This window comes from Seriola aureovittata, chromosome 20, assembly GCF_021018895.1.
Source record: "Seriola aureovittata isolate HTS-2021-v1 ecotype China chromosome 20, ASM2101889v1, whole genome shotgun sequence".
NCBI classification, from domain to species: domain Eukaryota; kingdom Metazoa; phylum Chordata; class Actinopteri; order Carangiformes; family Carangidae; genus Seriola; species Seriola aureovittata.
Window position 1 is genome coordinate 218,270 of NC_079383.1, and position 14,324 is coordinate 232,593.

Sequence of the window (14,324 nt, forward strand, 5' to 3'; positions counted from 1 at the left end):
TTGACATTTTTATGCCATATTGTACTGTGATGTTTTTTGGCATTTTTATGGCTTACTATACTATGGCTATTTATTCCTTATCATGCTATGATGTTTTTATGACCGTTTGTGCCTTAAAATACTATGATGTTTTTTTGACATTTTTTGCCATACTATACTATGACGTTTTTTGACATTTTTATGCCATATTGTACTGTGATGTTTTTTGGCATTTTTATGGCTTACTATACTATGGCTATTTATTCCTTATCATACTATGATGTTTTTATGACCGTTTATGCCTTAAAATACTATGATGTTTTTTTGACATTTTACGCCATAGTATACTATGACGTTTTTTAATAAATTCATGCATTATTAAACTGTAAGGTCTTTTGGCATTTTTATGCAGTACTACACTATGTGAATTGATTCCTTATCATACTATGATGTTTTTATGACCGTTTATGCCTTAAAATACTATGATGTTTTTTTGGCATTTTAATGCATTACTATACTATGACGTTTTTTAATAAATTCATGCATTATTAAACTAAAAGGTTTTTTGGTATTTTTATGGCTCACTATACAATGTTGTTTTATTCCTTATCATAATTTGATGTTTTTACGACCGTTTATGCCTTAAAATACTATGACGTTTTTATGACATTTAATGCCATATTGTACTGTGATGTTTTTTGGCATTTTTATGCCTTACTATACTATGGCTATTTATTCCTTATCATACTATGATGTTTTTATGACCTTTATGCCTTAAAATACTATGTTTTTATGACATTTTTTGCCATACTACACTATTTACGTTTGTATGACATTTTACGCCTTACTATAGTATGATGTTTTATAACTTACTATACTATGACGTTTTGATGACATTTTAGGCCTTACTATTGTATGACGTTTTATAGCTTACTATACTATGACATTTTGATGACATTTTATACCTTACTACACTGGCCTTTTTTAATGACATTTTAGGCCTTACTATACTATGATGTCTTTATGACATTTTATGCCTTACAATAATATGAAGTTTTTAGATATCACTATACTATGACGTTTTATGCCTTACTATACGATGGCATTTTTATGACATTTTTTTCCTTACTACACTGACATTATATTTTATACCTTACCACAAAATTTAGTCTTATGCCTTACTATAGAGTGACGTTTTTATAACATTTTATGTCTTACTATACTATGACATTTTATACCCTACTATACTATGATGTTTAATGCTTCACTATTCGATGACATTTTTATATTTTACTATACTATTGGCCTTTAATGACTTTTTTTTGCCTTAAAATACTGACATTTTTAGATTGCGCTATACTTACATAAATTTTTAATGCCTTAATATGCAATTATTTTTATGTTTTTCATGCCTTGCTATACTATGACATTTTTTAGCCTTAATTTATTATGTTCTTTTATGTTTTTCATGCCTTAATATACTATGACATTTTTAAGCCTTACAGTACTGTTTTCATTCCTATAATAAATAATATATAAGTATAATAAGAATGTTTTCATGCCTTATACCATAACGTTTTTGTTCCTTACTATATTATGACATTTTTATGTCATTTATACACCTTACTACACTATAGCAAGTTTTTATGAGATTTTTGTACCATTTTCTTTTGTACATACTATAGTATGATGTTTTTTATCCCTTAATATGCTATATTTTTATGCCTAATTATTCATAATGTTTTCATGTCAGATTTGTGATGCCGCACTATACTATGACCTTTTATGGCTTTTTTGTATGCATTCCTATCATATGACGTTTTATGCCCAACTATACTATGATATTTTTATACCTAAATATACTATTACATTTTTATGATGTTTTTAAGCCTTACTATACTATATACCAGTTGTTTTGTTTGGAGACAGAAATAAAAACCTTGACACGGAAATCCAGTAGCCTCTACTCAGAGACACGGGTAGAGGGATCAGAGATCATATTTAGTCACTTGAGTGGGCTGGCCCTTTAAAACAATACTTTTCTTTTTTTAAGTAGCATTAAGTTTTGAATGAGACTATCATTAACACACTTATATAATAAATCTATAACAGCTGCCTTACACTAACTCCAGGTGTAGTCTGTAGTTTACCTGTGACCTGCTCTCCAGGTTTGTAGCTGCTGTGCTCTGCAGTGACGCTGAAGGGCGCTGGTACCGTCTGTGGGCTCAGCCCAGAGTGGTGGGGTCTCATGTCCTCACAGCTGTCCACAACCTGACCCGAACTGTAGCACCGAGCTACCGGAGCAACACACAACAGCAGCAACGCAACATGGTCCATCACACAGACGTGATCCAATTCTACTGTTCTCATGAACACATACTAGGAGACAATGACTCTATTCAGCGGAGGGGAGCTCAGGCGAGTCTGAGGTCTGTGGGGAGACAATGACAGAGAGGAGGGAGGGAGGAGGGAGGAACAGAACGAGGGATGGAGGGGGGGAGGAGGTAACAGAGGAAGCAACTAACGTCTGCAACTATATCATTATGTTGCAGTGACTTAACGACTGTCACAAACCCCAGGGCCCAGGTGCCAGGTTTGCTGATGAGCCCAGGTACTGACAACCCTTGGTCACACCCACACACAGGAAGCAACAGGTACACAGGTGGAGAGGGTTGTCGTTTAACAGAAAAGGTTAAGTGCCATTAATAGATAAAATATATCATTAAATTATAAGTTAAAAATTAAATTTTTTTATTTAATATAATTTAAAATTTTTTAAGGGTTCCTATATTTTAGGGTTAGGTTAGGGTTAACCTAACCCTAACCTAACCCTAACCCTGTTGAAAAATTCCGACAAAAACAACAATAATACCCCACAATCCCAAGAAATCTCGTGAGCTGCTTTTTATTGGTAGGCTGCAGAAACTGCTCAACTGCCAACACCTTGGCATGCACACAAGCCACCTGCCCCTGTCCAACCACCTGACCCAAGTAAGTCACTGTTGCCCAAGCGAACTTGCACTTTGCAAGATTTACTGTGAGCTTCGCCTCTACCAATCGGTCAAACAATGCTCTAACCTTCTGCATGTGAGAAAAACCAAGAATCACTTTAGACTACTAAATCATCTAAATAAACCGTGCAGCCAGCCAGCCCAGCCACCACATGATTCTTCGGGCGCTGGAAAGTGGCCGGTGCATTTCTTAACCCAAATGGCATCACTTTATAGGAGTACAACCCGAATGGAGTGATAAAGGCAGGCACTTCCTGTGCTCTTTGGGATAAAGGCACCTGCCAGTAACCTTTCAGCAGATCAAATTTGCTGACATATTTCGTAGCACCAATCTGGTCTACACAATCCTCCATGCGAGGTAACAGAAAGGAGTCTGGTTTCGTCACCTTGTTGACCTCTCGAAAATCAGAACAGAACCTGGGTGTTTTGTCACTTTTCTGTACTAACAGACATGGAGAAGCCCAGCTTGATGAAGATGGCTCTGCAATACCATTGCTGACCATTTACACTACCTCAGCATCTAAATACATGCGCTTCTCTGGAGAAACTAAAAATGCTGACGGATAGGCTGTGCTTCATCAACATCTATGTCATGCTCCACCCAATCTGTGCAGGAAGGCACATCACCAAACAACCCTGGATACTTCAAAATAAGCTCCTCAATTTCTACAGCCTGTGCTTCTGGCAAATGGCTAAACAAGCCTTTCAAGTTCATGAAGGTCTGAATTTTTCAGCCGACCAGATAACCCTTCATGAGGCTCCAGAAAAGCCTCGTCTATCCCCTCACCTGCAACCACTCCTGCTGAACCAACCACCAAAACAGGACACACCCCTGATCCTTGCTGGGCAGCATCAGAAGCACTAGAAGTGTGAGCATAGTAGGGTTTTAGCAGATTAACATGGAATAATTTCACAGGCTTCCTACAACCAGGAGTTGAAGCCAAATAATTATGGTCTGAGATGCTTTTAACCACCATATAAAGATCAGAAAACTTTTCTTGGAAGGGTGAACTCACCAATGGACAAAGAGCCAATACCTGATCACCAGTACTAAACTCACGCAACTCAGACCGGTGATCATACTGCTTTTTCCAGTATGATCAGCAGGAACAGAAAAAGACAACAGAACTAACAACCAGTGTTCCCCATATCCACTAGACAATAATAGTGTCACCCCAAAATAATGTGGAAGTCCCCCTCTACCTAGCCTGCCTATCCAAAACTAGTCTCTCACTGACCCCTAGTCTTCATGCAGTTTAGCGGTGGGAGATTTAATCACTCAAACCAGTAGCTCGGTTAGGCTCCACATTGATATGCCTATCAAGGGAAACTCCACAAATCCAAAAATCATCCCACTAGTGGCCCATACAATCACTGGTGATAGTTCCCACCTGCATGCCTGGATTGAACTCCCCAGACTGAAACAGCAACTAACAACCAACTCAACTTCCTACCAAAAATGCATCTCCCAAATACAAATTGTGCCAAATGTACCCATCACTAGACATCCAGCCACAAACAGATCAAATCTGCCTGGACGAGCCCCCACTTGTCACAAACCGGGCCGCTCGGCCATGATAAAAAGAGGGAGATGCACACAAAGAAGCCAATTAACAAATGTTTTATTTAAAAAAACAACCTAAACTAACAATGGCATGTGTAATCTGTAGGACCAGCAGTGTAAGTGAGTGCATGAGTAAAGAAGTGTGTAAAAGCAATGTTTAATGGTGGAGCAAACAACACAAACCAAACAGGTGCCCCCAGGAGGAGAGAGAGAAAGAACTGAGCTCCATCAGGGTTTTAACAGCACCAGCACACAGGGCCCAGGTGTGCCAGGTTTGCTGATGAGCCCAGGTGCTGACAACCCTTGGTCACACCCACCTCTAATGCCTGTAAAAGGAAGCAGCCACACACAGGAAGCAACAGGTACACAGGTGGAGTGAGCAGGGGAGGGAATCAGTGAAACAGCAGAATTTAATGAAGACTTAGAAAAGCAGGATAGATTTTCTGATAAAGGTTTCTCAACAGGAGACAGGATTAACTCTGCTCTCTCTTCTGTGTCTCAGGTGATGCTGTGTCCTGGAGGAGTGGAGGCTTCAGCTTCCTCCTCTGCACAAATCTGAAGATGTTTGTGGTCAGTTCTGTTCGCTGGGGTCACTGCTGCTCATGTGAAGTTAACCACTCGCTGTCCATATGTTTTGTTATGTAAAATGATAAATCACAATATTAGACACTTCTACAGATGTATTGATGCCACAGACAGACACACACAGACAGACAGACACAGACCGATACACAGACAGGCAGACAGTCAGTCACATACAGACAGACAGACAGATACAGTCACAGACAGATACAAACAGACACAGACATACAGACACAGACAGACAGACAGATACAGGCACAGACAGACAGACAGACACAGACAGACAGACAGATACAGACAGACAGACAGCTGCACATCAGTCCAGCTCATTCCACTTGTGTTATATGGAAAATGAACCACAGCTGTGATGTCAGGTAAACAATAAACATGTTAACGCAAAGACACATGCATCATCAGTCAGAATCAGTGCTGTTTGCTCTGACTGATAACTACTTCAATTCTCATATATTTATATTCTTATAGTCGTAACAGTTCAGACACCCCACCCCCCACTCCCACCCCCCCTTAGAGAAACAGATACACAGAAGGAAATAACACATCTCATGATTTATTGATAGTGAGCTTTTTATCACGCTTTGTGTGTGTGTGTGTGTGTGTGTGTGTGTGTGTGTGTGTGTGTGTGTGTGTGTGTGTGTGTGGCAGGTCAACGTCATTGTTGATGTGTTTGCAGCAAAGGTCAAAGGTCATACAGGACCTCCAGCATGGTTCCAATGGACGAGGCTTGGCTCTCACAGCTGAAGGGACAGTGCCGACCACTCTCATTGGTCAGTCCAGGGAGACCCTTCCATGGAGACCTGAGAGTCACAGATGACATCGACATCATCATCATCATCATCACAGACACAGGTGACACCAAGTTAAAGCAGCTAACAGTCTCAGTAGCAGCAGTTCGGTGTAAAGTTGACTCCTTACCTCTCCAGGTGAACAGCATGACGAGATAGGACGTGTTTCATCATGGTAACAGTTTTCTCGACTGTCTCCTTCCCCATTTTCTTGGCAAAGTAAAGTTTGGCGCGCAGGAAGTAGCTGACGGGCCACAGCCACTCCTGAAAGAAAGGGAACAGGTGTGAGAGGCTGAGGACCAGGGGTCAGGGGTCAGGGGTAGATACTGCAGGTCTGCCTACTGGACCCTGATGGTAGCTGAAGCCCTTCGCCTGGTTGAAGTTGTCACTATCCAAGTTGTTGTCGTATACTCCACAGTACACCATGTCACTGAAAGGAACCAGGGAGAGAGAGAACAAGTTTAAAACACGCCCAATTCCAATCCGGTCCCTACACCCTCCCACTCAGAGATGGCTTGGAGTCACACTCATGGCTGTGGAGGGTCTCTTTATCAAGGGGGGGTATAACTGCGCAAGGTAGCTTTGGGACGCCCTCACCGTCCTCTGATGGAAACAGGAAAATCATTGTCAATCTAAATATTTCAGAAAGATATTGTGATTAAATCAATATTTATCTAAAAGATAATCTTACGCACAACATGAACAAAGATAAAGGTGCGTGGTCAGTAATGTGGCCCTCATCACATTCATGACATAATTAGCTTGTGAAAGGAACATTATAAATTGAATAAATAAAAATTCACTCCCATGCTTCTTTAGCCTCATTTAGTTTTTGCTGAACATGTTTTCGTTTGCCGTCTTAATCTAATTATAACCTTATTTTCTCAACAGTAAAAAAAAAATGCCTCCCATTTCTTCAGGTACAGATCGCCATGTAACAATGTAACCTCTAATTTCCATCGTTACTTTGGAACAACGCTTAATGTGGCAGACTCTTCACACGATGCACAAACAGAAAAAGACAGGGTAGGGGGAGGGGGAGAGTGTAGGAGCCAGATTTGAATTAGGCCATAGAGAAGACAACACAGCTTGTTCTTTGACAGAGGTCTCACTCTTCTGAGTCCTCTGAAGACGAAGCACAGAAACATCATTCCTAACCCTTAACTCACAGGGGATACCACACCACCATACTCAGCACATCTGACCCAGAGTCAGAGTCTACAGTTAACAGTCAGAGTCTACAGGTAACACAGAGTCAGAGTCTACAGGTAACACAGAGTCAGAGTCTACAGGTAACACAGAGTCAGAGTCTACAGGTAACACAGAGTCAGAGTCTACAGGTAACACAGAGTCAGAGTCTACAGGTAAGAGTCAGAGTCTACAGGTAACAGAGTCAGAGTCTACAGTTAACACAGAGTCAGAGTCTACAGGTAACAGTCAGAGTCTACAGGTAACAGAGTCAGAATCTACAGGTAACAGTCAGAGTCTACAGGTAACAGAGTCAGAGTCTACAGGTAACACAGAGTCAGAGTCTACAGGTAACAGAGTCAGAGTCTACAGGTAACACAGAGTCAGAGTCTACAGGTAACACAGAGTCAGAGTCTACAGGTAACAGAGTCAGAGTCTACAGGTAACAGAGTCAGAGTCTACAGGTAACAGAGTCAGAGTCTACGGGTAACAGAGTCAGAGTCTACAGGTAACAGAGTCAGAGTCTACGGGTAACAGAGTCAGAGTCTACAGGTAACAGAGTCAGAGTCTACAGGTAACAGAGTCAGAGTCTACGGGTAACACAGAGTCAGAGTCTACAGGTAACAGAGTCAGAGTCTACAGGTAACAGAGTCAGAGTCTACGGGTAACACAGAGTCAGAGTCTACAGGTAACAGAGTCAGAGTCTACAGGTAACAGAGTCAGAGTCTACAGGTAACAGAGTCAGAGTCTACAGGTAACACAGAGTCAGAGTCTACAGGTAACACAGAGTCAGAGTCTACAGGTAACAGAGTCAGAGTCTACAGGTAACAGAGTCAGAGTCTACAGGTAACAGAGTCAGAGTCTACAGGTAACAGAGTCAGAGTCTACAGGTAACACAGAGTCAGAGTCTACAGGTTACATAGTCAGAATCTACAGGTAACAGAGTCGGAGTCTACAGGTAACACAGAGTCAGAGTCTACAGGTAACAGAGTCAGAGTCTACAGGTAACAGAGCGCCTACAGGTGGGTGCTTGGGTGGGGGTGGGGTTGTATGAATAGCAGGTGAGAGGCAACAAAAGACAGTGAAGCAGAGTTCAGCACAGGGTGCAGCAGTGTGTTTGTGTATCACAACACCTGGGTCTCCATCTTGTTGCCATGGAGACTTGTTATCAGGAGGGGATGGGGAGGGGCTTGTAACTGGATACAGTTATAGTACAGGACAATGGCAAAACATGGTTTCATAAAGGTTATCTTCCCCCCTATATATTATCATTAACACATTATAACAGTCCCCCCCCCCCCCCTTTAAAAATGTAATGCAGTACTTGTACTCACTTGAGTAAAATGTCTTTAAGTAACAGTACTTTTATTTAAGTACAGTGCTAACCTACCTCTGGGTATCTACTGGACTTCTGGGGGGCAACTGTTCAGCTCTAATCACCCCTACAGAGCCACGTTTATAGAAATAATAAACCAGCTTAGAATGAACCAAACCTTCAGTTTTTCATTATTCATTCATTCATGTTGATCACATCACCCTCTGAACCGTCCGGAAGCTCAGCACAAAAGCAGGAAACTCACTCAGGGTCCAAGGTCTTCATCCCCAGGGGCCCCAGCAGCTTTTTCTCAGCTACACCCAGGGCCCCCCAGGCTCTGTCCACAGTGAACAGCTCAGGAGCCTACAGGACACAGATTCATTAGTCTCTGAACGTACTGAACCCGGGTCTTTTAATAACCTAGAAAAGGATCCAGAGTGGGCATGGCCTGTGGAACCCAGTTCGTGGCTTAAAGTTCCTCTCAGGCTCAGCAGTTGTCACTACTTACCACCACCATGGCGATGGGGAAGTTGGGCCGCAGCTGTAAGTCACACCAGGGGCTGGAGGCTCCAACACTGTCCTTGTAGATCCCTCTCTTGTGGACCAGGTCTGAGTGTTTCTCCTCAGCGTCCTGGGGATCATGAGAAATGTAGAACTTCTTCTCAAAGTTTTCCTGGATCTTACAGTCCCAGTCCACGTATGACACAGAGAGCGTCTGTCCTAAGATGAAGATGATGGTTTATAATGATGAGAGAGACTTTAAATATGCTCATCTGTAAAACTAAAGGAGCAGATGTCAGTTACTTTTTATAACATGATGGAGTCTAGTTTCATAGTTCAGACAGTGAGTCCATTAGTTTATTATTCCACCAAAAACACCTGATGACTCACATTTAATAAATAGACTACACCTGAGACACGTGAGTGTGGACTATAGATTCAGGCATCAGAGGCAGAGGAAACTCTAAATCAGACATCTGTAGTTTAACACATGTTGATGATGTTAGCAGCTGACCAGGTTCAAACCAGGTTCAGACCAGATTCAGACCAGATTCAGACCCGGTTCAGACCAGATTCAGACCAGATTCAGACCAGGTAAAAACCTGGTTCAAACCAGATTCAGACCAGGTTCAGACCAGGTTCAGACCAGATTCAGACCAGGTAAAAACCAGGTTCAAACCAGGCTCAGACCAGATTCAGACCAGGTTAAAACCTGATTCAGACCAGGACATACAGAATCCATGAAGGGAACTCTGCTCCCCCTGAACACCTGCTATGACAGTCATTAGTCGAACTCCTGTTGACAGCAGGTGTGGGACAGTTACAGGTGAAACATCAACCCTCACATTGACCCTCATATCTCTACACAACTGAACTCATCTTTCTGTGTTCAACCCAGAGCGTTTTATGTCATCTTTGGGGTTGTTGAGTTGATCGGTGTATCGATACCCTGAACCATGTGTACCATAGCAACCTACAACACAAGTCTTTGTTGTTTCCATGGTGACCACTGACTGTATTTGATCGTCACTGAAACACCAGGTGATCCTGACTGCGTTCGTCATGAAAACCATAAAAAAAAAATCATAAAAATCTGTGATCTCCATCCTTTACTTCACGCCCTCTGAGTTTAGTTGAACATCACATGTTCCTGTCACTGCCTCTGTCTCACTCTCCACTCTGCCACACCTCCTAATCAGCCTCACTGTCCTCGCCTGTTGCCCCCACCTGCACTCTATCTCCAATCTGGCCAGTATATATACATCCCCGGTTCTTCACCGGCTCCGCCAGCCCCAGCCTTCAGGTCCACGAACTTTCCCCTGTGTGTGTGTGTGTGTGTGTGTGTGTGTGTGTGTGTGTGAGCTCAGTCACCTCGCTCCACTCACTGGACCCCCAGCTCTCCGGCCCCGGACCCCTTCCTTCCTCGACTCCTAATCCCCACCTGTGTGTGTTCTCTCTGCTGGTTTATCAATAAAGGTCATTACCAACTATCCATCTGTTTGGTTGTGCTGCAATTGGGTCCTATCACACCCTGTTACAGTTCCTACATATAGATTGTGTGTGTGTGTGTGTGTGTGTGTGTGTGTGTGTGTGTGTGTGTGTGTGTGTGTGTGTGTGTGTGTGTGTGTGTGTGTGTGTGTGTGTGTGTGCGAGAGCACCTACCTGCTCTACAGATGTTGACTGATGTGTAGGGGAAGTGTCCGCTGGTGTGGAGCTGCACCAGCCACCGAACAGCAGACTTACACAGACCCACTATCTCCACAGCAGAGCCATCCCTAGATCACACACACACACACACACACACTTACATGTTAGATGTTCTGAAATATAGATCACTTTGCAGATGAAAGAGATTGACAGAGTCCTTCAGTCAGACACAGCTGTGACACTAAGGTCAAGGTTCAAACTGAGTGAAATGAGCTGAAGTATCTGAGCGGCAGACATGATCAGAGCAGAGGAAAGGAGCTTCACTGCTTCCTATCCTATCTCCTTTAGAATAGGAAACACTGGAGCTTCCTTTATTTCCACCTCATATGAAGAAAGCAAAAACAGGAGGTGACCCCCCCCCCCCGGTTTGTTCAATGTTCACATCTTACACAGGTATTAGAAACACGAGACCATCAGTGGGAGCAGGGTCTTTTTCATTCTCTCAGGTCACACTGGTTTCTCTGTTTACAGGTGTTTACAGGTAACTTGATCATGTGGATGTTGGACAAACAGGTTTGGTCTGACAATCACACAAAACAAGGGCGTTTATCAGGAACACAATAAGTGTAATCAGAGCCTGAGACAGCTGCTCCTGCTACACTGAAGAATACAATAATATAATAATAATAATAATAATGATGATAATAATAATGTGTGCAGGGGAGCTGTACCTGGGAGTAGCAGGGACTCCCTTGTTGTGCGCCCTCTCACTCTCTCCCATCTTGTCCATCCACGTTCCACAGTTGAGAGGATTTCCTCCATAGATGAAGCCGGTGGTCTGGTCCACTCCAGCCTCCACAGTGAATCCTCGGGGGGGGGGGGGGATTATGTGACATTTAGTCTGATTATAAATTCATTTTTTACATCTTTTCTACACATGATAACTTTCATTCCTCTGCATGTTTATAAAGGTTGATGTTACAAACTGTAGTTATCACTGATCATCACTTTACCAGCTCAGAAGCTTTTTGACCCTCATGTGATCCTGTATGTTTGAACCCCACCTGTTGCTGTACTGTGTGTGTGTGGAGGTGATTGCAGTTGTTAATGGGAACATGGCTGACCTTCCTCAGCCATGTTGGGGTCTAACTGAGGACCAGCTCCACTCTCTCTGAACCGGATCCCCTCCATGTGTCTCTGCATGGCCTCCTGGATCACATCGTACAGCAGCTGATCCTGAAGGAAAAACACTGTAATTATACATATGGTTAATACAATAATAATAATAATCAGTTTGAATCCTAAAGATTTGAACAAATGGTGATGGTTTATTTAAACTAATGATCAATTTTAACACGAAATATTTAAAACCTCTTCGTTAAATGACAATGAGAGACCAACACCTGGACAACAAGCTCCGCTGCTTCACCTGGGTATTTCCACATTAACAAATATGTCTGTGTTATACACAGAGGTGTTGGTTATTAAGCCTGCCCTCATTCATATGAATGGAGTGGACAAAATAATGAAATACCTGCCGATAAAACTATTTTAACACAAACTGAACATGATAACTGTCTGAGGTTTTATTGCTTCAGTATTAGACTGCAGCAGTTGTAGTGTCCGGTGTACCTAATAAACTGAGTGTATGATGAATGATCTGGATGCTTCTTTACCACTGATCATAGACACACACACACACACACACACACACCTGGTACAAACATGTCCTCTCTCTATAAAGCAGAGTAAATAGGAGTGAGTGTGATCACCTGACAGATGGTGTCACACATATATTACAGACTGCTCCTACTCCCTATGATAAAGTTTTAGCAGGGATCTGGATTGAGAACACACAGTCGTACCGATGCTGCAGCAGGCGGAGGCTCTGACACACAGTCGGGGTTCGTCCTGGAGACGGGACACTGGAGGATGGACACTCCATCAGGGACCAGAGAGCAGAACTCCTGGATGGACTGCAGCCACCACCACACTGCGTCCCTGCTGTTGTAGCGGGCCGCGCCTCCTTGACCCAGCAGGTTGGGGATCAGGCCGTGACGCAGCATTCCAGCAAACGCCAGGATGATGTTCCTGTGGTCGTCATGACGATGGGTTAATTGACAGCGTTACGCAGGTGAGAAATAAAGGTAGCGGTGCTGACAGACTGACCGAGCCTCCAGGTGTCTGCCGGTCAGTAACATCAGTCCTCTGAGGGAGATGAAGGTGTCACGACCCCAACAACGAAACATCCCCGAACAGAAGTGAGGAAGACCTGACGACAATCAGCTGTTACCTCTGGACGTCAGTGTCTATCAGTGTTCAATACTCCAATATACAGTAAGCTTCATTTCACTGCTGTGTCATCACACAGGTTACAGTAAGTATGTTGTTTTAATTAGATTTTCTGGCGATAGGAAAAAATACAAACTATGACCAAAGTTTTCTTTAAATGCTCAGTTTGCAGAAGTGGGAGGAGCCACAGGAAGGTGAAGTTCTGTCTCTGCACCTGACGTATCTGAAGTTCAGCACGACACTCACAAGTTGCTGTTTAAAGTCAGTTTTGAATCTTTTTACATCATTATAGAAAAACAGCTGTGTTCACTTCATTCATCATTTCCGCTTATCTCTTTTGTTTTTGTTAAACTTTTATTTCCATTGTATTTGATTTTATATTATATTGATATGCATGTTTGAACAGTAGTATAACAGCATATTTAGTGTACAGTGTATATATTTATTTCATTATGTTCATCATGAACACACACCTGGACACACACCTGTCTAAAGAGAGACAGAGAGAGTGGAAACACAGACCTGCTGCCAGCGACACACAACCCAGCTCCTCCTGTTCAGTGAAGTCATCAGGACATGTGACCTTCCTCAGGTGAGGAGAGGGTGGGGGCAGAGCCCAGCTGTGATACACACCGCACATCTGCACTGAGCCCAGAGCCAGCTGTTTGACCAGGGTGGAACCATTCTGCACAAAGCTGAGAGTTCAGGAAAACAGAAGACGGGGACACACAGAGAGAAACAAGCAGAGGATTCATCAAGTCAGAGAATAAAGGGATAAAGGAAAAGGTTAAAGAGAGATCAGCTTGAAGAACCGTCAGTTCTTAGACAACAAAACAGATTCATACACGTTAAATAAGATACAGTCCATAAAACAATAGACACATACATAAACTGCTGTCTGAGCTTGAATCTGAGAGGGTTCACATCAGGAGATAAAGACCTGTGTGGAGATATAACACATATATAATATACAGTTGTGCTCATAAGTTTACATACCCTGGCAGAATTTGTAAGATGTGTACCATTCTTCAAAGAAAACATGAGTGATCAGGCAAAACACATTTCTTTTATTTTTAATGGGATTCAAATTCAACTATGAGGCATCACAGATTATCACAATCAGTAAACAAAACATAACAATAAAGAAAATACTGAGATGGTCCCTGTTCAAAAGTTTGCACACCCTTAGTTCTTAATACTATGTATTTGCCCCTTTAGCATCAATGACAGCTTGTAGCCTTTTGTGATAGTTGTGGATGAGGCCCTTTATTTTCTCAAGTGGTAAAGTTTCCCATTCTTCTTGGCAAAAAGCCTCCAGGTCCCATAAGTTCTTGGGTTGTCTTGCATGAACTGCACATTTGAGATCTCCAAGTGGTTGAATGATACTGAGGTCAGGAGACTGTGATTGCCAATCCAGATCCTTCTTTTTTCTGCTGTAGCCA

General features: G+C 42.6%; 2 protein-coding genes across 7 annotated transcripts in view; both read right to left on the reverse strand.

The window, feature by feature from the left end:
• The window catches only part of zgc:163022 (putative ferric-chelate reductase 1), a 12,039-nt gene extending 6,412 nt beyond the window's left edge, over positions 1–5,627 (reverse strand). For all 4 annotated transcript variants that reach the window (XM_056363824.1, XM_056363825.1, XM_056363823.1 and 1 more), the window contains exon 1: positions 2,130–5,627. In XM_056363824.1, coding sequence (XP_056219799.1) covers positions 2,130–2,349 — 220 coding nt within the window. In that variant the 5' untranslated portion in view covers positions 2,350–5,627. The remainder of the gene's footprint in view (positions 1–2,129) is intronic.
• A 57-nt stretch (positions 5,628–5,684) lies between these two features.
• Positions 5,685–14,324, reverse strand: part of LOC130161702 (glycogen debranching enzyme-like) — a 31,012-nt gene continuing 22,372 nt past the window's right edge. For all 3 annotated transcript variants that reach the window (XM_056365128.1, XM_056365129.1, XM_056365127.1), the window contains exons 23-33: positions 13,405–13,577; positions 12,760–12,862; positions 12,456–12,681; positions 11,715–11,826; positions 11,322–11,457; positions 10,606–10,718; positions 8,951–9,162; positions 8,708–8,805; positions 6,282–6,369; positions 6,070–6,203; positions 5,685–5,951 (exon numbers count right to left, since the gene is read on the reverse strand). In XM_056365128.1, coding sequence (XP_056221103.1) covers positions 5,834–5,951; positions 6,070–6,203; positions 6,282–6,369; positions 8,708–8,805; positions 8,951–9,162; positions 10,606–10,718; positions 11,322–11,457; positions 11,715–11,826; positions 12,456–12,681; positions 12,760–12,862; positions 13,405–13,577 — 1,513 coding nt within the window. In that variant the 3' untranslated portion in view covers positions 5,685–5,833. The remainder of the gene's footprint in view (positions 5,952–6,069; positions 6,204–6,281; positions 6,370–8,707; positions 8,806–8,950; positions 9,163–10,605; positions 10,719–11,321; positions 11,458–11,714; positions 11,827–12,455; positions 12,682–12,759; positions 12,863–13,404; positions 13,578–14,324) is intronic.